Genomic DNA, 23,509 nt, shown 5'->3' with positions numbered 1-23,509 from the left:
AACAGCAAACAAAGGAGTGTACTTCATAAAGCAAGTCGACTTGTATTTTAAATAAGCTGTTGAGCCATGTTTGTAATATGATGGGTAGTACAAGAAAGTACAGATCCAAATGCAGGCTTATTCAACATAGAATGGTCAGGCAAGCAACAGTCAACACGGCAAACAGATGTAAACAGGCAAATACAGAGTTGTGGTCATACAACAGGCGGATTGTCAAAACGCAGGGAGCAGACAACGTAATTAAACAAAACAACAAAGCAAGGGACTATCATGGCAAAGCAAAAAAAAACAGATAAACAAGACGCCAAGATGTGTGTGCGGACTCTATTTAAAGTCTATGTCATCAATTTGTAACGATCTTCCAGCTGTGTGAGTGTGGAATGGGGAACTGGTGTGTGTGAGCGGTGCATGACTGGATATATAGTCCATGTAATTGTGGATTTGTTGTTATTTAGCAATCTGCATTTTTACCAGTGATCTACAAGGACTAGATGGCTGGTGTTTGTGACAATATTAAAAGTAAATACATCACCTGTGGTACAGTTTACTGTCTTCCTGGTTGTTGTAGTTTTGGAGTGATGGCCATTGGTTAACAAGGGGGATTGACAGATCCTTAGAAAGTGGATGTGATTCTCCTGGAATTAGACTTGTCCTGCAATTCAAATACAGACCAAAACATATAGTCGACACTCAGATGATATATTTAAGGAATGAATAATGTATTTCCTGATTTTTGAGAGGACTGTGTGCCACACCGTTTTTACCAGCATATTGTTGGAAAAATCAAAGTGACATTTAGACTTTCAAATAAATCAACGATAGAATTTAAAACGAATCATGCCACTTAATTTAAATTAATCAATTATTATTAAGCTTACAGTAGGATGATTTGAAAGCTATTTGAATGAAAACATTTATAAAAATCAGGAAATGAAAGTTTTTGTTTCTCATTCTGAAAATAGTAACACAACAAGCCAAACCACTTGTATTGCTTTAAACAAAATAAATGTTAATGTAAAGATAATAATAGAATATACAGAGAAAAACACCCATCACAACTGTTTGGGCTAAGGACCTTAATGAGGATGTATACGTTTTATTTTTAGATCAAAAACGGTTTAAACTGTCTTTTAGAAATCCTAATCACTAAACTATTCATTGGAAATTGCGGCATAGGTTGTACTTGACTCCAAAGAAACGTTTTTATATGAATCTCTCATCTTCTTCTAATTGTAACCTCTGTTTACAAGGATCTTTAGGCACTTTTTTACATTTCTTTTAGGAATGTCCCTCTCTCACATCTTTCTGGACTCAGCTCTCACAGGACCATCATATTTGTTGGGAACTGATATATGTTTGACTCCATGCCATTTTTTCATGAATGACTTTTTTGGGACCTCACTTTGTCCGTTCAACAAAGATGTCTTCTGTTAACTGCTTTCACAGCAGCAAAGCAATTGCTGGTCAACCGCTGGAATCCTCCTTATTCCATAGACAGACGAACCTGGACTGTGTATTTGTTGGACATACTCTCTATGGAACTCTCAACTTCCAGTATACTATTCCAGAATGCTAATGTGACAACTGTAAGTATATGGCATTCAGCTTTTGAGTTGTGTGCATTCTTTTTAAAGTCTTGTAGTTAAATTTCTTTGTAAAATTATTTGATGTGTTTGTTTATTTATTTATTTATTTATTTATTATTATTATTTTATTATATTTTATATTATATTTTATTTTTTATTATTCATCTTTTGAACTCTACCAGGGAGTGGGTTTTAAATTTGCACTTGTTTTTTTTTTTTTTTTTCGTTTTATTTCGTTTCCTGAAAAAACTTATTTCAACTATTTGTCATCAAAAATGTTTATAATTTATATTTACTTCAACCTTATGTACTAAACTAATTAAAAACTAAATAGACAATAAAAAAGCCTATAAAAGCCCATTCCTGCCACAAATTAATTTTGATAAGGGTTTTTGCAACTTTTTAAAGGATAATAGCCTAGTTCAACTATATATTTTCTTTTTGATAGCGGGACAAACAATAAACAGTCGGGCTATAGGCTTTATATGTAGTGTGATTCCTCTAAAAGTCTAAAATTAAGATTTCGATGTTATTTTATTTTGTTCTATATTATTTCTCTATTATGAGTGACACAGTGGCGCAGTGGGTAGCGCTGTCGCCTCTCAGCACGAAGGTTGCTTGATTTCTGTGTGGAATTTGCATGTTCTCTCCATGTTGGCGTGGGTTTCCTCGGGTGCTCTGGTTTCCTCCACAGTCCAAAAACATGCGCCTTAGATGAACTGGATAATTGGGGGTGTGTGTGAGTAAATGTGAGCATGTGTGTGTTTTCCAGTGATGGGTTGCATTTGCATGAAACACTCCACTCATGGTTCATTCCACTCTGGCAACCCCAGATTAATAAAGAGACTAAGCTGAAAAGAAGATGAATGCATTTTGTTTGTGTATGTGTCTTAAACAGTATTTAATGTAAGGGCCACCTACACTATGCTATCCGAACCATGGCCAGGCCCGTTTCCCGGATTGTTTGAGAGTGCTCTGAATCGGGCTCAGGCATGCTTCACTTGGCCTGTCTGGCCGGTTGGAAGAGTTGAGCGTGGTTCACTTGGGCTTTGGCTCGGTACGCTTGTGTGTGAGTGCAAAATGCGCACGAGTCCGAAAGCGAAACGTGACTTTTAAGGTACGGTTTAATATAGATTTATTAATCATTCTTACTGTTCAATAAATACAAACTGTCGTAGTTTATTAAAGATGCAAACTCCTCACTGCACAACAGCTGCACCTACACCAAACCTCCTAATTCCTGCAGCAAGAGGACTTTATGATTATTTATGACGTTAAAAAGTGGCTGATCTGTTCGGCGAAATATTTGACTGCGTGTCACTGCATATCAAATGACTTAAACGATATAACTAAAGAAATCTCCACTGTGCTGAGCGAAAGCGATTACCGAACAGCGCATCAGATGACACAAGCATGCCTAGGCCCGAATGTAATGTACTGTAAGTGCGGGGCATCGGGGGAGACGGGAGGGAGTACAAGCGTGCTTTGGCCCGGTTCAAGGCAACTGTACATAGTGTAAGTACGCCCTCAGTCTCCATAACAGGAGATGTCACATCTATCGACACCTCATGTTGATACTTGCGTTTCTGCGTGGACACCAAGCGGCAACCTCCCGCTCTCCCTCAGGAAGCCAATACGGAAGTAACTAAAACTGCAATCCATCCGAAATTCCGCTAGTCATGGCCTCTCCTGGCTCCAAAACAGAGCAAATTTCAATTGAGCCCACTGTTAGAATGGCCAACTTTACAGCAGAAAAAAAGGTGTTTACAGCCTGGTACAAAAAAAGGTTTAGGTTAATACAGCTAATATTACCCTTCATGACAACTGTGAGGGGGTGAATTTTTTTATAACTCATCCGTTTCCTTTATATTAAGTTATATTAAGTTTGCATAATTAAGGGCGTGGTCACTTGAGTGACAGCTAGGTCTCGTTGGTCGCCGTCACGTCACCTCAGCTGAATCCTGCATTTTAGCCACTGAACTCTGCATATTTATCGTATTTCTGTGTTGTTTTATGTGGCTTTACACAGTCGACTGCCTTTTGGACTTGTTTCCTACAATTATTTGATGGAATGTCATGCTGAGTGCACTTAATTGTGCTCACAAACCGTTCACGTGGCCTCCGTTTCCCATGTGAGTAAAGTTATATACTTATATACCATCTCTATACATGTATTTGTTTTATTTAAGATCATTTATCGTTTATATTTACATTTAGAGCTGTAATGCACTCCAGAATCTGTCAGATTGATTAGCTGTGGGCTCTAGAACAGTCATCTGAAGCGTTATCATACATTGTTATGCTGGATTTCATCAATAGTCTTACATTAACTAACACAGACTATATCTGAAGTGTTTGGATGTAATTCGCGTTTTCCTCCTGTTGAGAAACGTTATAAGAACAATGTTTAGTGGCTCAGTGTATTACAGCAGTGTTTTTAAAAGACTAAACACTTTATTGATATAGTGTACAACCAAGCACAAGTGGTCAGAATACAAACGAGTCACAAGTGATAAAGTATTAAGCGTTCTCCCAAAGTAAACCAGGTGTCTAAACCAGGTCCAAGCTAAATGCAGCATGCGTCTGTAGCTCCGCTCACTCTCCGCCTCTTTGCCCATGTTTGGTATCCCGCCGTGGGTGTGATGACGCGCGAACAAAATGGCGACGGTTGGTCGCGCCTACTTGTGGCTTCTTTTGCACTCTTTAGAAACCTATGGGTGACGTCACGGATACTACGTCCATATATTTTACAGTCTATGGTGGACACAAGCATTTGTTTTGGTTTTTGTACGTATCGCTGTATCCCTGCCCACATGATCACTTATTGTTTGTAGCCGTTCCTTGTTTGTTTACTTGAGTCGTGTCTTTATAGGCCTGTTCTGTTGTGTTTTTGCTTTGTGCTTTTGTTCCTTCTGTTTTGGTTTGTTTGTTTCATCACTTTGTTTTGTATATTTCCGATGTTTTGTATTCCTGCTTGTTTCTTGTCTGCACTGTGATTTTTGGAGCATTGCTGTTTTGTTTAATACGTTTATTCTTGCTGTACTTGGATCTTTTTCTGTAAAACCCTATCGTGACAGGAAACTACTTTGTAACTTATAATGTTGACTTCATTTTGTATTTTTGTCTCAGACTTCATCTAAATCTAAGAAAACTAAAATTCAAATAAAAACACAAAATAAAAACTAATTACATAATCATGAAATTATGAAAAACTTCACATATGATCACACTTTACATATCACTTTATGATGAGTACAGAAAAGGTTATTTTTCATGTATTAAAATAGAAATGCATTCATTTTTTTCTTCTTTGTGTTTGTTTAAGTTGAGATTCACCAGACAGAATTTTGTTGTACATAAAGTAAATTGACTCATCAACGTGAATGCTGAATTTGTATATAAATATTGTACATGTAATAAATATGCTTAAACCTTCATTGAGAGCATATATATTTTTTAATATGATGGTGTGATGAAAAACTAGGGGTGTCCAATCTCCATCCTGGAGGGCTGGTGTACAGCAAATTTTAGTTCCAACCCCAATCAGACACATCTGGCTAGCTAATCCAGCTGTAACGCTAAAGTTTGAGCATGCGAAATTCTGTCGTACAGCACTGAGATAAGAGGTGGGATTAAACAAGATGATTAGACATTAAACAAAGTGAGCGATTAGTCCATATTTTACATTTCTGTACAGAGAGGTCATGTTTTGATCATCGATTGATCTCCGACAGTCACGTGATGTGTTTTTGCAGTTTAGACTTCACCAAGCTTGAACTTTGGAACACATCGAAACTTTTCGCACAAGCTCGCATTTTTGGTTTGTCACATTCGCTTGTGTATAACTGAAAGTCTATGGGGCGAAAAATGCAATGTGACCGCCGCTTTACTAGGCTTACTAGGAACATCCTTGCATGTGTGTTGAGGCAAGTTGGAGCTAAAATCTGCAAGAAAACGGCTCTCCAGGACCGAGTTTGGACACACCTGGTCTAATCTGACTGATCCAAACTAATTCCATAAATTTTAAGCATCAGTAGAGTGTGTTTGCAGCTCTCACAGTTGTTCCTGCAGCTCCAGTATGATGTTCTCTAGTTCTCTCTTCTCTTTCTGACTCTGTTGCTGCAGCTCTTCTAGTCCAGCCGTGAGTTTCTTATTCTCCATCTCCACATTCTTCAGCTGGGATTCACGCAGCCTCACTAGCTCCTCAAGGTATCCCTAAAAGAATTGCAAAAACTCTTCAGCACACCGAACACGGAGTGCATTCACTGTATGGAAATAGTTTTTATACCTTTTGTGCATTGACGATCTTGAACCTCTGCTCCATCTTTCGGCACTTGTTCCTCCAGCTCTCCTCATCTGTGACCAGAGGGATGTAGGGATGCTCCACACTGTCATCACTGTTACTGCTGTCCACGCTCTGACCATCCTCATCGTCACTGAGGTAATCATAACTGAATACAACAGCACAACATTTTTGTTTGGGGTACAATAAAAAGTCAAGATTTTATTTGCCAAAGCTAAGATTGAAAGCATAATAAGCTATGGATTTACTGTTTGGTATGGAAACATAAATTTAATCCAAGCTTGGATGTTTGGTAAAGACAGTCATGAGAATCATAGGGAAATCAGTCCATAGGGAAAAGGGCTAGCTATTAAAATATTAGCTGACCTCTTGCATGGTTTATCTTGTGAGTATAATATACTGTCACGATTAGTAATTTTGCCTGTGCATATCGCTAAAAAACTACACATATGCCAATTTAACAAACTACAACTTCCTTCATGCACCTCAGACACACCAGTTCCTGATTTCCCCTGATTACACACAAAAAGCTGGAAGCTCATGATGGACTAATCAGATGAACCAAATAAACAGTACAAACATACACAAACATACACGGAGTCTTGTTAGCTGTAGGTGAGCAATTCTAAGCATTTTCCCTGCCTTGTCTAGCCTATTTTGACCTTTGTTTGGTTCATTGTTGAGGTTGTTTTGCTGCCATTCCTAGGGCTGTGACGGTCACCGTGACAACAGCATCACTAAAGGCTTCTTTCTCATCATGTAGTTATAACAAAAGATATACTACATGACCTCCAGTTGTTCCCATGTCACTTTTCGTGAGTGTTTGGTTGTGAGACGTAGTTTGTGGACCAAGACAAAGTTGTTGGCGATTCTTCCTATTGTAAAGTCATGCAGTGTGAAACCCTCTGTCGCCAATCCATCCTACAATCTAAACACAGCACCATCTGAATGATACCCCAGATAGTCATGCAGTCTGAAAACATCTGTGATACCACTACTTATAAAATAATGCAGTCCGAACTCAGCATGAGCTAAATGTCAAATTAAAATAGTCAAAAATAGTGATTAATGCAGCCCCTAGTATACAGAAGTATAAATAAAATCTAAATAAATTCCCTTCGCTATTCCCTGTAAGCAACTGAGCCGTACAAAAGAAATAAAAGTTATTTACCTTTGAGTGAATTTCAGATAAGGAGTGTAGTCAATAACAGCCTCAGACTTCCCATCCAGAGCCTCCCCTTTCAAACAGAAACTGACAAGGACAGAACAACAAAGTTCACACAACACTGACTATACTACACTGCATGACATACAAAACCTGCATTAAGGTATCATAAGCTTTACGTGATCCATCATCTTACCTAAAATCAATCGCACCGAGTCCTATGAGCATTCCGGTCAGGACAGTGGCTTCTTCTCGCAACATTATGGCACCTTCATCGTAAAATCTCCTGCACACACGTAATTCATAAGACAATCAGATTATAATGCACTATTTACTGTATTCGACGGTTTACGCCCTATTCACACGGGGCGTCAGCATCAACGCTTCCCATTCACTTTGAATGGGTGACGTCAGGCGTTGCCGAACTGCATTGTGGATCCGTCGGCGCCGCTTCAGAAGCGTTCCTCGCTGCAGAAGTTGGGACCAGCTCAACTTTTCAAGCGCCGACGGAAGCGTCAGCCAATCAGATCGCTGTATGCAAATGCACCAGCTCAGACAGCGGCCTATTGCTGACTGAATTTCATTGGCTGACGCTTCTATGACGATCGTTTCAGCTCCAACTTCAGACACGCCCTCTGTCAAGCGTTGACGCTGAAGCCCTGTGTGAATAGGGCGTTAGATTGCCATAAAATTTATCCATTGATTGGAGCAACTGCATAAACAGATTAAAATGGTATGATTAATATGGAGTTCTTTTTCTTTTGATCTGACCTTGTTGTACGGCTGTCTCGCAAAGCTGTGGCGATGTATTCAGAAAGACGCTTTTCCATCAGTGCAACCCGCAACCATGCTCTGCCCTAAAGATACACATAAATCACAATTCAAAGCAAGCCTCACTATACAAACCTTACAAAACAGGGACAAACTGTGGAGCTTTTCAGGTGACCTAGGAGAAACTGAGTGGGTCTTGGGTACCATTTACAATAGTGCAGTTTTGTTTTAAAACGACATCTTAGAATGAAAGTGGCCAAACTGCCCTTTTTAGTGTGTTTTAGAAAAACAATCTCTGTCTGCCGGGGGTGGGACTCTCATGCTGGTAGACAAGGTTGGTTATCTTTTATCAGTTTTATTCAAAACAAGTCACTAACTCAAAGTGAGGTAGCAGGAGAGTGGTGTCAATGCTGTTAGCAATATTCTTCAACAGCTTGTAAAGTAAACATCTGATGTTAGCGATCTCACACACAGTTCGTTCCTGGGAATATCAGAAGGTGAGTATACAGATACATAGTTCATCAGGTAAATGGCACATCTTCTAGTAAACACCATATGAGAGTAGTCACTTCCTTTAACCAGTAGGTTAAGGATCCGAAGACACATAAGGAACATCAGGGGAAGAGGGGAAGACGAAGAACCAAAGGTAAGGACAACCATCCGACTTTAATGCCGGCTGATGAGTGGAAGAATGAGGTGGGTTTATATAGTGTCCTTGATGAGAAGGAACAGGTGCAGGTGATTAGAAGGCTGGTGATGGTTGGTGGGAATGGATGGAGGTGGTTTGTGAGGGAGAGCGGTGATTGGTGGAGCAGGAACGAGCCGAGGGTGTGACAGGGACAGTTCACAAAAATGTCAGTTTAAACTGTTCAGACCGTCAGTTTGGTCTGTTCGGTTCTGTGGTCACAGTTTTTGGTTTGATTCGGTTTATATTGTAAAAAAAATTATCTATTGTATCACTTAAATACCATTTAGAAACACCAAATACATAGCCTTTTAATTTACAGTAACAGTATTTTTTTAAGTTATTCGTCAGGCCATGTATTCTAATTTCAGTCTTAAAGTTTTTATTTAGTCATTTGTTGTTGATTATTGTTAATGACGACAGTGCATTCATTTTGGATGATGTCAGTTTAAAAAAATTATTGTGTACTTGAATGTGTACTTTTACTATAGACATGGCCGACTGTTTTTGACTGTAAATATGGATATTCTGACATTATGTTAACGTTTTCTGCTTATGTTGTGCTTATGAAATTGTTTCATGTTTTCATGTCATTGTGTTCAGAAGCTCAACAAAAATGTCTATTGATTAGCCAGAATGGTCACAGATGAACATCGATGAGCATTTTAAAGCCACATCTATTCACTGAAACATTCAATTCAATTCAATTCAGCTTTATTTGTATAGCGCTTTTACAATGTAGATTGTGCCAAAGCAGCTTCACATAAATGGTCATAGTAACTGGAACAGTGTGGTTCAGGTTTTAGTGTTTAAGTTCAGTTCACTTCAGTTTGGCTCAGTTCAGTGTGATTTAATCATTACTGAGAGTTCAAACACTGAAGAGCAAATTCATCGATGCGTAGCTCTACCAATCCTGACACATCAGCTGATTGATTGTTTTCAATCTGTCTTTTGAATGCTTTCAGAGAGATTTCAAATGCAGTGATATCATCATCACACAAGCAGCCAATAGTGTTCAGCTCTTGCTGATAACTCCGCCCTCAACATTTCATTGGCTGCGGTTTGGGGGCTGACTCTGACCTTTGAGGCTCATTTATTTAGATAAGTGGTTCTCAAACTGTGGTACGTGTACCACTAGTGGTACGCAGGCTTCCTTCTAGTGGTACGCGGAGGAATGAAATATGTCATGCACATGCAACACACATTTCAAAATTTACCAAAAATGATGTATATAACACGACATACATGACATATAGCCTATATTTCTGAGATAATCTGCCACGTTTTTTTAACTGCAGAGTTGTAGCTGCTTTACTGGGCCTACTACGCGACTGTATTTCAATACTGCTCATTTTGGTGGTACTTGGAGAGACAATTTATTTCTGAGGTGGTACTTGATGAAAAAAGTTTGAGAACAACTGATTTAGATAAACAAATCTTTTTTCCAAATCATTTCATTCATTTCGTTCAATTTGCCAAATTATTATTAAAATATTACAAGTTGCTTTCAAACTCACTTACAACCAGCCCAAACGTTGATCACATTACAAAAAAGAGAAAATGATCATTTATTGTTTACCTGGTCTTTTGTCGATGATTATGTCAGCTCACCTCTTCTGACAGGTCTTTAAATTTGAGTGGTTCGTTCACATCAAATAGACAGTCCCATATAAGCTTAACCAATGGACGCAGTCTGAGCCGAAAGAAGCCATCATTAGTTCACTTTGAGTCTTCTGGTTTTTGAGTGGTTCGTTTATCACGTGACAGCATGTAAAGAGAGATAACTCAAACCCGAAGACTTGAGAGATGAACAGATCGAATCTTTTTACGGCTCTAAATGCATATGACTGGCTTCTGTCTTTCATGTGATGAACGAAGGACTTAAACCGAGGACTTGCGATGAACGGATTAAATCTTTTTCATCATTATTGGCTTCTGTCTTTCACATGATGAACAAACAACTCAAACCCAATATAAGACTTGAAAAAGGAACTAATCTTCTGCTCCACCTGCACAAATGTGCGCATGCACGATTGAACGACTCACTCCCTGAGAGGACTCATCGTTCTCGAGTCATATGTTGTTCAAGAACGACCCATCACTAGTTGTTGTCAGATCATTTAGTTGTGTGAACTACCCCCACGCCACTCTTGTGGATCATTTATGTAGTGTTTTATGGATTGTGTATCACCACGGTGATTTAAAGACAAGATCACGTCAAATCTAAATGTTGTGTGAACTAGAATTTAAGGAGTGGAAATTCAGATATGGTAATAAGTGGTTGGTTTCTGACACACACTGTACACTGTTGACCACTTACTGCAAACTCGTCTTTCTGACCAAAGCAGACAAGATTCTTAGAAAGGATGAGTTAAAGAAAGTAGATCATTAAACAAACTCTCAGGATTAGTTAGTGAAAATTAAGTTATTAATTACTTGTCGTTCCAATAACCTGAGACCTTCATTTATCTTCAGCACACAGATGAAAATACTCTTTGTCAGGTCACGGTGTATGCTAACCATAGGTTAGCCAACAGTTCAACATTTGTGTGTTGCACTGCTGAATCTAATGGTAATATGTTGTACTGCCCATAGTAAATGTGCACCCTGACCTGACTTGTGAGAAAAAACAAAAAAGTCATTTTTATATTGCGCAAAATTGTTCTTGAAGCTTCATATGATTACAATTAAACCACTGAAGTCACTGAATATTTTGAAAGCATTTCTGGTTACTTTTCTGGACTTTTCCGAACATCTCTGGACCAATCACTGTCTGTGGAGGGAGCATCAGGGAGCATCTTAATTTGAGATCAAAAGATAAAGGAGGGAAGGAATGACATGAGAAATTAATAGCAAAATTTTCATTTTGGGGTGAACTAACCCTTAAATCTTGGATGTAAGACAGGGGAGTCTAAACCCAGTCCTGGAGGGCCGGTGTCCTGCAAAGTTTAGTTCCATATTACCGTATTACCGCCCAAGCCTAGTTGGTATACCGTGGGATCTAAAAAAAGCAACGGTGTCAATTTCAATACCGTTATACCGTCATAAAAAAACAATGCACTTAAATAGGAGACAAATGTAATATATATGTGTATGCGTGATTGTCATCACGGGACAGTGTGGAGCAGAGAGAGAGAGGTGAGGTAAGATGGCGAGTCTTGCACCAAGTGACCTGCAGTTTGGCAGTATTTCCGGTTTCGAACAAACGAGAAGGGGGATGTGGTAAATACGAACTAGAGGTCTGCATTCCGCGGGACCCAACCAGATTTCTTGCAGTGCGGGAATAAATTTCCGAATAAAGCTTGGAAGCTGGTGTAATTTAAAAAGGGAACGGGCGAGCGGTCTAACAATATCGCTCCCGAGCATGTGTGTGTGTCTGTGTGTGAATTAGAGAGAGAGAGAGAGAGAGAGAGAGAGAGTGTGGTGGTATGTGTCACTTGGTACTGTCTCTCTCTGTGTGTGTGTGTGTGTGTGTGAATGAGACAGAGCGTAATACAAACAAGACAAACAGGTGGCCGCGAACCTAAGGTCGCATATACGGTATTCAGTTTCTGAATGGTTTAGGCACAAGCCAACATTTTGGTGACGCGGTCTGAGCCTTATGTCATAATTTTTTTTATTATGCACAGTTATACCGGATACCAAGGTAAAATAGAGAGGAGGTTTGATGGTATCAAAATTTGGATACCGCCCAAGCCTAGTTCCAACCACAATCAGACACACCAGACCTACCTAATCAACTCTTACAAGGCTATCTAGAAAGACTCTTGCAGGTGTGTTGAGGCAAGTTGGAGCTAAAATCTGCAGGACACCAGCCCTTCAGGACAGAGTTTGGACACCCCTGATGTAAGATATAAACACATTGTAGAAGTTCTTCCAAACACAAAAAAAAAAAAAAGGGTACAGATATTTGCCCACCCACCTTTGCTCGTGAGGAGTTGATGTTCTCCATGTTCTCAATGCTGCTGATGCAGTTATTGGGCACTTTACTGCAGGCCAGGCGGATGAAATCCCAAAAACTGCGCTGGCCATCGAACCAGCTGCCAGAGCCTGCAAAAAAAAGATGTGGGTGATTACAAGCTTAAATATTTTTTTAGCTTTAAGCAATACAGGCAAATCTGTGAATTAGTAGCCTTTTTTACCTTTAAAACGGTGACTGAGGATGTGCTCTAGAATAGCAGCAAAGTTAATGAACTCTTCAGAAGAGTCATCAATGGGCTCTGCAGTGTACTTTTCCAACAGTGTCTTCACAGAAAACCTGAAATACGAGCAAAAATAGCAGAAATTACAAGTAGGTTTTTTGCTTCGGAATCCACAGTACTTGTTTTTTCCCTGTTTGTTTACTCAAATCTTCTTTAAAAAGATCTTTCACAAAGTTTATGTTGATGTTATGGAACATGACTGAATTATCATATGAAGAATAACACATAATTACATACAAAAAAGATTACTTATCTCATGAACTCAATTTAAGTTGTTTTTTACACACAACTGCATATTATCCATAGTACATTTAAATATATTGTTGCTTAAAATTACATGACATTCAAGTAGTTTAATTATAATTTTCTACTCTGTTCCACTTAAGTAAAATTTACAGTATGTACTGTAGATCTAAAGGAGTCATTTCATAATTATGTCTTCTGTTGTCTTTGTAATATGGTTTGGAGTATTGCCAAATGTACTGAAGAGTAACTTTTAGCAACGCTTGCATATAATACATGTAAATAAGCACTTACCGGCCACTTTATTAGGTAGACCTTACTAGTACCTGGTTGGACCCTCTTTTGAATTAAGAACTGCTTTAGTCCTTTTTGTTGGCTCCACATCCTTGAATTGAATCTCCCATTCCACCACATCCCAAAGGTGCTCTATTGGATTGAGCTCTGGTGACAGTGGAGGCCATTTGAGTACAAAGTATGCTTATCCTGATGACATGGTGCATTATCCTGCTGCAAGTAGCCATCAAAAGATGGATACACTGTGGTCATAAAGGGATAGACATGATCAGCAACAATACTCAGGTAGGTTGTGGCGTTGAAACGATGCTCAATTGGAACTAATGGGCCCAAAGTGTGGCAAGAAAATTTCCCCCACAGCATTACACCACCACCACCAAAAGCCTGAATCATTGATACAAGGCAGGATGGATCCATGCTTTCATGTTGATGCCAAATTCTGACCCTACCATCTTCTGCTGCTGTAGCCCATCTGCCTCAAGATTGGGCATGTTGTGTGTTCAGAGATGCTCTTCTGCATATCTCGGTTGTATCAAGTGGTTATTTGAGTAACTGTTGCCTTTCTATTAGCTTAAACCAGTCTGGCCATTCTCCTCTGACTTCTGGCATCAACAAGGCATTTGTGCCCACAGAACTGCCGCTCCCTGGATGGTTGTGCCGAAAAATCCCAGTAGATCAGCAGTTTCTGAAATACTCAGACCAGCCCATCTGTCCCCAACAACCATGCCATGTTCAAAGTCACTTAAATCACCTTTCTTCTCCATTCTGATGCTCGATTTGAACTGCAGCAGATCGTCTTGACCACGTCTACATGCCCAAATGGCTGATTAGAAATTTGCATAAACGAGCAGTTGGACAGGTGTACCTAATAAAGTGGCCTTTTAAAGTTACAATATATTTTAAATATATTTACAATTATAACAGCCCTTAGACAATAGCTATAACAAAGCATTTGTTGTCACCCCAAATCGTTTACAATTTGAAACTTTTTAAAGTGTACTAACTGTACAAAGTCTTTAATAGTGTGCTTAATTTAAATACCCTTGAGTGACTGATACTTTAAATTGAAATAAACAACACTTAAGTACACTTCTTTCTTACATGAGATAACTTGATTTTTATGAGGTATTACCTGAATGCTGTAGGTAAGGCATTACTGCAAACTTTGTCTTTAATTTTATCCAAATTTTATCCACGCATTTAACAGAAACCATTTCAAATTCAGAAAAGTATCTTCAATATACCCCAGTCTATACTTTAAAAACCTGTTGCGAGAAGCAATGGTAAGTTAATAGCCAATGATGTGATGATATGATGACTAATGCGATGTTCCCTTGAACCGTATGGATCGATGCACTAAATGAATCTTTCTGATAAATGACTGAACATTTTCTATTTAGCTACCTTCTGTAATTCATCCACAGATGGGTCATAGGTATACTTTAACTGCAATGTACTCAACTTTAGGGTACATAACCAATTAGTGTGGTTTACTTTATGTCTACTTAATTATTCATTTAACAGTATTTCTTGAGTTAATGAGTTAATTCTATCCCGTTTATGGTTGTGAGAATACTAGAGCTGAACCCAGCATTTTTAGTGTGGTTTCTAAATAATTAAATGGTTATTATATTAATATAAATAACATAACTAAAGCCATTTTAGTAGTAAATTGTGTGTTTTAGTAATATACATAATATTATTTCATTTAAATGTATAAAATGAAAGTCATATTTGTTTTTCCTGTTAATGCTAAAAACAGCAGTGACTCCACTATCAATTGTTCTGATCCCAACAATGACTCTTTCAGTACAGCCCTCCACTGCAGCACAATAGGCAAAGTTTGACCTGACAGACAGCAACCAGAGAGAAAAACCTTCATTCCACTATAACTACTATAGTATGTATCATTATTTTATTATTATGATTCTAGCCTTTACTTTAAAAGGAAAAAGCACACTGAGATTAAGAATCTCTTTTACAACAGCATCCTGGTTAAACCAAGGTTAAGCAGTATACAGTGTACAGCAGTATATACAACAGTTCTGTCTGGTTCTTGAATCTGATTGGCAGCAGATCAATAGACTCACTACAATTTGACAAATATTGCAGCTGTTGGACAACATAATGTACTTTTAAAGCTTTTTAGACAAGAATGTAAGTATTTAGATTGCAACTATGCAGTTTATTTATAAAAGCCAATGCCTATTTTAAATATTTATAATTTCGAAGATTCAGCGTGTTGGCGGCCATCATCCTGTCATGCTGAGCAGAGCAAAGACAGTTACGCTACAAAAGGGCGACAGAGATCGCAAATAAAGTAAAACTCAGTATTTCAAACTACAGCTAATCAAACTTAAAAGTGGTAAGGGGCTTTCTAAATCAATCTCTCTCTTTTGTATGTTGTAGTGCTGTATTTATACCATAGTAATCTTCTAGTGTTTGATTTGCTTTGACTTTTTCAGGGTTAATTAAAGGTGCAGTAGGTGATATGCCACAATGCTAACCTGTTAGCATAAATCTCTGAAACACAGTCCCTCTCCTGCTGTCCAAAGCCATGTCTCTTTAAACATGAGCGCGCGCACCATAAAGATGACAGCAGAACCGTCTCTCATGTGTTGAGCTAAAGCTTGGCCAGCGATGTGCAGGAATTACACTCATTACTAATGCCTAGTTCAGACTGCATGAGTTTAGGCCCGATTTTGGCTCGCCGACAGGTTTTGAGAAATCACCGACAAATGCCTGAAAGCACAGGCAAATTGGTGCTCGTGCTTGTGAGTGACAATCACACAGTATGAACTATCAAAGACGTGATCTGAGAGAATCGCCGATGAGTTGCCGATGCCTGTGAGATATTTCGTGTGCTAAATATCTGGAGCTGTTGGCGATTCAAATCATGCCGTGTGAATTGAGTTTTGAATAAATATAACATCAGCGATCGCCTACAGCCAATGAGAGAGCGGCATTCACGTGTGTGTGTGCGTGTGTGTATACCTGCTGCAGGTCAGCGGGAGGCTGGGGGAGAAGAAGCTCTTTTTAGGTTTATTTGGACCCACGAAATGGAGGAAATACTAGTGGAGGTTTGACAGGACTCAGGAGCAACCGTGTCTGTTTGATGTTTCATACAGAAAGAATTTAGTTTATTATCAACGTTAAGGAGAAATGGCTAATTCCCTTTAAACCCAGGAGAGCAAATATGTACATGTTCTACCCCATTAAAGGCTTCTTTCTCATTATGTAGTTAATAACAAAAGATATACTACGTGTTATTGGCTGCGAGACGTAGTTTGGACGAAATTGTCAGCGATTCTTCCTATAGTAAAGTCATGCTATGTGAAAACCCCTGTCGCCGATTCATCTTGCAGTGTAAACAAAGCAGCGACGAAATGCTAGCCCAGATTGTCAAGCAGTGTGAAAACATCTGTGACATGACTACTTTGAAAATCATGCAGTCTGAACTCGGCATAAGCCATACTTACGTGCTATTTCTGACCGAATATTCAGAGTGGTGGTAAACATTATAGCGAGCGCGTCACAGGACGTCATTGTTCAAAAATGATCCAATGGAATGTAAAGGCAACTTTAGCTCAGTATAGCAGGCTAGGCAGAATAGCGCTATTTACTGATGCTGTGTTGTTAAACTAAATATAAATCTACATTATAGATGCTGTAAAAGGACCTTATGAAACTGAAAATAGCCACATCAATCTATTCCTGCAAGATTTCAGTGGCTGAACAACACTTCTGTGCATATAACCTATTTATAACAACCCAATCTACATCAGCTCTGCGTGACTAAAGTAGTTTTAGAACACAACATTACCTGCCTAACAGAAATACTTCAGCCATGGTGTCGTCCTTCCTCCAGTGTGCAAAAGTAACTCCAATATTGATTTAGGATTTGAAAAAGTTTTGACTCAACACATTTTTACCGCTCTCTCTTTTTCACACACACTCTCATGAACGTGAACGTTTATGCAAACGGCAGAGCTGCGTACAAACAGGTGCGCAGTAGCTCAAATCTGCATTTGCTGACAGACAGTTTGAGCTACTTATCGGAATTATGGGGCATATCAGCCCGACAAAAAAGGCGACGTCAAACTAAATGATCATCTCTGTTTTAGTCATTCACCTCAACCCTCTCCATCATACTCACTCTCCTCTCAGATGGGATGTTAAGCCAAATCAAAGCTTACAATGGGCCAATTTTGACCTGCGGACCCTACTTTGGGCACCTCTGTACTAAAATGTTAGCACATACACTCCTGAAAATAAATGATGTAGAAAGGGTTTTTCTCTGTGATGCCATAGAAGAACCATTTTGGAGGACAGTAAACAGTTCTGCTTTCCAAAGAGCCATTTTGTTCTAAGTGTAAAGAGCCTTTTTTTTGTTTTTGTGGAACAGAAAGTTGTCATAAATGTAATGCAGGGATAATTCACCTAAAATACAATTCCTTATTTACTCACACTCATGGTACTGACAGTGGAAAGACATAATATGTACCGAACTGTACCTTAACAACATAAATTTGTCCTCTATTGAACACAAAACAAAATATTCATGATGAACAGGGGAGCGCGGGGCACAAAGTAATGCAGGGTAAAATGTTACAAAGAGTTTTAAGGTATTTGCTCAGAGTTAACAATGGCATAATTCTGAGGTTTTCACCACAGTGTCGGCAGACATCTTCCTGCCAATTATTGAAAAAGTTCTGCGAAATTTGGATGAGAAACAGGAGAAACCATTTTGCAGCATAAACGTATTTTTTATACGCTATATTTAAAAAAAAACTGTGAAAGTATCCAAGTAAAATCGTCTTTTAGGCTCAAAAGATGGAACCATTTCAAAAGATGTAAACAAAAAAACACACATGACTGCAAGCCAGTTTAGAAAAAAACACAGGGTTAGTTGTAAAAGGGTGTTACAAATAAGCCACACACAGTTGGACACCAATCAAACTAACTAAAAAAATTTTGAATTAAGTGTAATGTTGACAACTTACATAATTTAATAGAAAAAAATTATTGAAAAAAAATTGTATTGCAAATGAAAATAAATGCATTGTATAATAATGCAAATAAATCCAAATGTGTTTATCCAACACATAAATAAACATGCTGTGCTATGAATTAAACAAATAAGAGGAAATATACTATTTAAAGTAAACTGGATTTAAATGCTTTTAAATGCAATTTTTAGAGCATGTCACAACTAACCCTCTGTCTTTTACAACTTGCCCCATGCAGGTGGAGTAAATAGTAACATTTTTACTCCTGGTTGGCAATACTGCACAGAAACCATAGATCCAGCAATCATGCAATCAGTGCTCATTTGTATGAAAGCTCTGTGTGTTGTTGGTAAAAAAAAAATATGGCTTGACTAACCCCATCACTTTGTTCATTATTTGGCCACATCTAAACTGTGTTACTTTGTGCCCCGCTCTCCCCTATTTCAAAATTATTCTAAGTGTTTTCTTTTGTTGAACAGAAGAAAGAATCTCAGAATTTTGACTAAACCAACCACATCAATGATTTTTATCAGAACTTTTATATCTTAAACCATCGTTTTATTCATGATTCCCGTTTTGTGTGCTGCTCAGCAGGTGCCTCCAGTCAGCCCTGCTGCTGCCCTTGCAGGAGGAAGGTTGTCGTCATAGCAACGACATCATCCGGGGAACGGACATAAATCACATCGCGTGCAATGTCCGGTTTCAAGGATAATTTGTGTCCATTAACATATAATCTTACACTTTTTACGACTGACAACGTAAGCAGAATCCTAAAAACAAAGATTGCGGTACTCAGCCAATTATTTTAGCGTTCGGCCGTACACGTTGTTGTCTCTATGTTTATCATAGACCTCACAAAACACATCTCAGTTATATTTAAGATCACGATTAAACAGTTTACTTTTGATGTCAGCATTTTCTAACTGAAGGCAACGAATGAAGCAGCGAATGATCTTTGTCATTAGTGACCGCATCCATGTTTATGATTCTGAAGGCCGTCAACATCGCAACACACACACACACACACACTCTCAGCATCTGAAAGCCCTCTCACTCACCTACAAACCGTGATCAGGTTTTTCCTCTCCACTGCGATGCTCCTGGAGAAGCCTTTCTTGGACTGTGCACCCATAGCCATCGCGGACTGCATGAAACTCTGCTCCATTCCACTGGACCCCTCCCTTACGCCACAAATACACACACAACCGCATTCAGAGACGAGGCATGATGACAGGCGAACACAGTCGACATGAAAACGCCATTCTCCGCTATCAAAGTGCAAATGGACAGAAGCTTCCTCCCTCTTTCTCCTTGCTATGGAAACACACTGATGGCGACCGTCTGCACCCCTCCTCTATACTGACCTCATCATGATCTCAGCATCCAGCCGGTCGGCAAACCATTTTAGGGTGATTCACATCGCTTTAACTCGCGGGAGATGCGCAAAGATGTGAACCATCGATTAAGCTAATTTCTTTCAAATATTGCAATGCAAAGGTTATTCCGAGTGGTGATGTGAAGGACGCACAGACCTTTCAATGCTGAGACGCAGTGAAGCAAAACGGCCGCTAGAGGGTTTCAGAGCTGCTGCAACCGGTCTGAAATATAAATAGCATTATTATGTGCCACTACCATCTCTTTTTTGAACATGAATTGTATAACAGATACGTTGATACACGCCATTTACAATAATAGGCATATTATTTTACTATGGTGCTACTAAAAAAAACAAAATAAATTAAAACAAAGAAATATCAATAGGTTGTCTGATCTAAGGATATATATAATAAATAAATTGAGAGTGAAGAGGGGAAAATAAAAACATATTTAAGGTTGAGCAAATTGTATACGTTTTTAGTGCTTTTTAGATGAATCTGGAATTCAATTCATGCTTATTTATATAGCGCTTTTCACAATACAGATTGTGTCAAAGCAGTTATGGTAACTTTAAATTTACTATTGTATAGTAAAGTCCAGATTTCAGAGTTGGAGTTCAGTTTAGTGTGGCTTAAATTTCACTGCTGAAAGTTGCAATTTGAAAAATTAGATTTCTGAATAATATAAAATCTACATCAAATGAAAGTTTTGTTCTAAAGCAACCATTAATAATAAGAATAATAATAACTTTGTGGATTCATAGAACAAAATTTAATAACATTTGAGGAATAAAATCGGCAAGTTTTGCAATAAAACATCTTGCCAAAATTGGGACACATACATATGCGCACGTTTAAGATTTGAGATAATAACATTGCCATCATAGTCAAAGAAATCAAAACATTATTTTCACCCCAACGCAATTTAATCGGGCACTGAAGGCTAATAACTTAATTCTTATATTTGCTTTTTTTTAATTCTTATATTTGCTTTTTGACTTCTCACCATGTATCTTTTCTACAGCATAATATAGTGTAAGAGCATGTCTATTACCAGAAAAACTAAATTAAAATTATATTTTAATTGAACACATCACATCACACACAGTAAGCTACGCCTACAGAACAGTCTGTTTAGCATTGTGAAAAGGCAAAGCTGAATATCTGTGGTTAAAGTGCCACCCAGCGGTCAAATGCTGCTGGCGCATCAGGTACCGCCGTCGCCGCGGTATGAATGGCGGCACAAGGAACACATTAAAGTAGTAACATCTGTAGGTGCATAACCAAAATAAGTGTGGAAGAGTTTCAACATGGCTATGAAAATCTTTTAAGAAGTTCTTGACAGGGCAAAGGTTACATATCGAAAGATATTTCCTTTACCTTATTAGAAAGGAAAAACTTCTGCTGCATGGACATATGTTTTTGAAGTTTTAATTATCAAAAATAGAAAGCAAGAGGGGTAGAGACAGTATTTGAGGAACAGAGCCTTTGGGCCCTATCATACACCCGGCGCAATGTGGCACAAGGCGCGGCGCAATAGTCTTTTGGTACTTTTAGCTCGGCGCAAGGGTCATTTTGAGGTGTTGCACCACACTGTTTAAATAGCAAATGCATTTGCGTTCAAATGTGCGCCCATAGGCGTTCTGGTCTAAAAAAAAGCAGGCGTGTTTTGGCACGTTGCTATTTTGAGAAACTGTAGTCTGATCTTTAGACCAGAACAAAGTCGGTCTATTTTCTGGCGCAAAGTGCGCCTGGCTTACACACTACACACAAGATGCAGAGCAATACGCAAATATCTTTACATATGAAAAATATATAATATCTTAGGGATATATATATATATATATATATATATATATATATATATATATATATATATATATATATATATATATATATATATATATATATATATATATATATATATAATAAGGATATATACAGGATATAAATATAAATTATTAAAATATTACAAAACATATTAATTTCTAGCCTACATGAAGATTTAAAAACCACTGCCTTACTTTCTTCATCTCGGGAGGCTTTTTCAGTTCATTCTATTTGCTTTTGCATAATGTTATTATTATTAGCAGTATTATTTATTATATCCATATTTATATTTGCTTTATTAAAAACAAGCTTAGATTTGTCCACCTGTCAAATTTTAAACCATATGGGGCATGGCAGGTGTATTTGGAAATAGCTCAGTATTTTGAGCACACTTAGTTATTATTGTTAATTTTTTCGTTTGCTAGAAATTAGAACTGAATTTAGAAATAGTTTTGAAACAAATCTTTGCGCTTAACAAACTAAATTAATTATTTATAGGCTAATTGATGTCTGTGCATAAAGGTTTCTCTATCCATGAGCAAAAGTGAAAGTGAACTTACTTTACGTCAAAATGCGCTCTTGGCGCGATGCAGCTGACTCTTAAAGGGAATGGGAGATGAGACTCTAATTGGTTTATTCTCAAAACACACCTATAACTCATTAAGAATATAAACTCAACCCTTTTAGACTATGCGCCATGGCGCAAAGCGGATTTTCCCATCCTTGAATTAGCAAAAATGCGTTCTGACACGCCCTGAAAGCGTTTGCAGTGTTTTGCACTCTGCGCATGGACCGTCAAAATAGAGCCCCTAATTTTATTGTTTTTTATTTTCCTTTATGGTAAAACAAATTTCACCAATAGGTGTATTAATTTCTGGAATTCTGAAATTCTGGTTCTGGAACGGTAACGCTTCCTAGTGCTACTGTATTTTTTTTTTTTTTTTAAAGCATGTATAATACAGAAGAAATAGCACCAATACAAGTCATCGCACACTCTTTAGGAGTCTCTGGATTTGTGAGGAATTCTTTGCATCTCAGCAGCAGACTTTACATTAATAAACCAGATTGTAAAATAAAGATTTTTAATTTCTATTGCTCAATATGTAGCACCAGAGAGGAGAAAAAGTTATGTTTTTAGATAAGCGTTCACACCAAAAGAACCTCAAACTCCGTCCTCAAGTGTGGTAGAGTAGACCAATGTTTAAAGGTACAAAGTCTAGGTCAAAAAGGGCATTAATTCAGAAAGTCCAGCAGTGCGTCAAAAACAAGTCCACAAGACTGACAACAGCCAAGAAAATGAAAACATGAAGTTCTAAGTAGAAAAAAGAATACTTCAGCCAAAAAATACAAAACAAAGAACGATAATACCTAGAGAATCTGGGTAGAGAACTTACAGTAAGGGTGACATCACATCAAACTCAAAAACCAAGTGACAACCAACGAAGAGGGTAAATAGGCTTGTCTAAAGACACAGCTGAACAAGATTAACACAAATGAAGCCAAACAGAAACACTGGGGAAATGGTGACATCATGGGGAGAAACGGAGTAATAAACAAAATCTCTGAATATGACAGTTTGATAGAAGTTTTTGAATGATTCCAATTTGAGGTGGGATTATCAAGACGCTAATCCTCTAAATCCTTTAAGCTAATGAATTTTGATTGATTGATTTATTTTATTTTAAAAGATAGAAATTAATATATATATATTTATATATATATTTCCTTGCTCTGTTAGACATCATTTGGGAAATATTAAAAAACAAAAATTCAAAAAGGGCTAATAATTCTGACTTCAACTGTATATATATATATATATATATATATATATATATATATATATATATATATATATATATATATATATATACACACTCCTTGTGTGTTGTGTTACTTACTGTAGGCCACCCAAGAGTAATTTTCATCTTTGTTTACATTAGTGCTTTAACCCGGTTGTTTTACATGATGTCAAAAAATTTGAAGCGGGAAATTTGCATTTTATTTGATCTTTTACCTTAAAATATATGTTTAATTTTAATAAAGGA

The 23,509-nt window shown here is 37.8% G+C and overlaps 1 protein-coding gene across 6 annotated transcripts in view; it reads right to left on the bottom strand.

Moving 5' to 3' along the window:
• Positions 1–22,891, bottom strand: part of rundc3ab (RUN domain containing 3Ab) — a 32,680-nt gene extending 9,789 nt beyond the window's left edge. Inside the window, exons 1-11 of one of the 6 annotated variants that reach the window (XM_073917462.1) lie at positions 22,833–22,891; positions 19,791–19,856; positions 19,317–19,439; positions 12,653–12,768; positions 12,433–12,560; positions 7,826–7,911; positions 7,251–7,340; positions 7,061–7,141; positions 5,875–6,037; positions 5,644–5,801; positions 533–652 (exon numbers count right to left, since the gene is read on the bottom strand). In XM_073917462.1, the coding sequence (XP_073773563.1) occupies positions 533–652; positions 5,644–5,801; positions 5,875–6,037; positions 7,061–7,141; positions 7,251–7,340; positions 7,826–7,911; positions 12,433–12,560; positions 12,653–12,768; positions 19,317–19,423 (1,049 nt within the window). In that variant the 5' untranslated portion in view covers positions 19,424–19,439; positions 19,791–19,856; positions 22,833–22,891. 6 annotated transcript variants of the gene reach the window in all.
• Between the last annotated feature and the right edge of the window lie 618 nt (positions 22,892–23,509).

This window comes from Danio rerio, chromosome 12, assembly GCF_049306965.1.
Source record: "Danio rerio strain Tuebingen ecotype United States chromosome 12, GRCz12tu, whole genome shotgun sequence".
NCBI lineage: Eukaryota > Metazoa > Chordata > Actinopteri > Cypriniformes > Danionidae > Danio > Danio rerio.
This window is presented reverse-complemented; position numbering and strand designations above follow the sequence as displayed.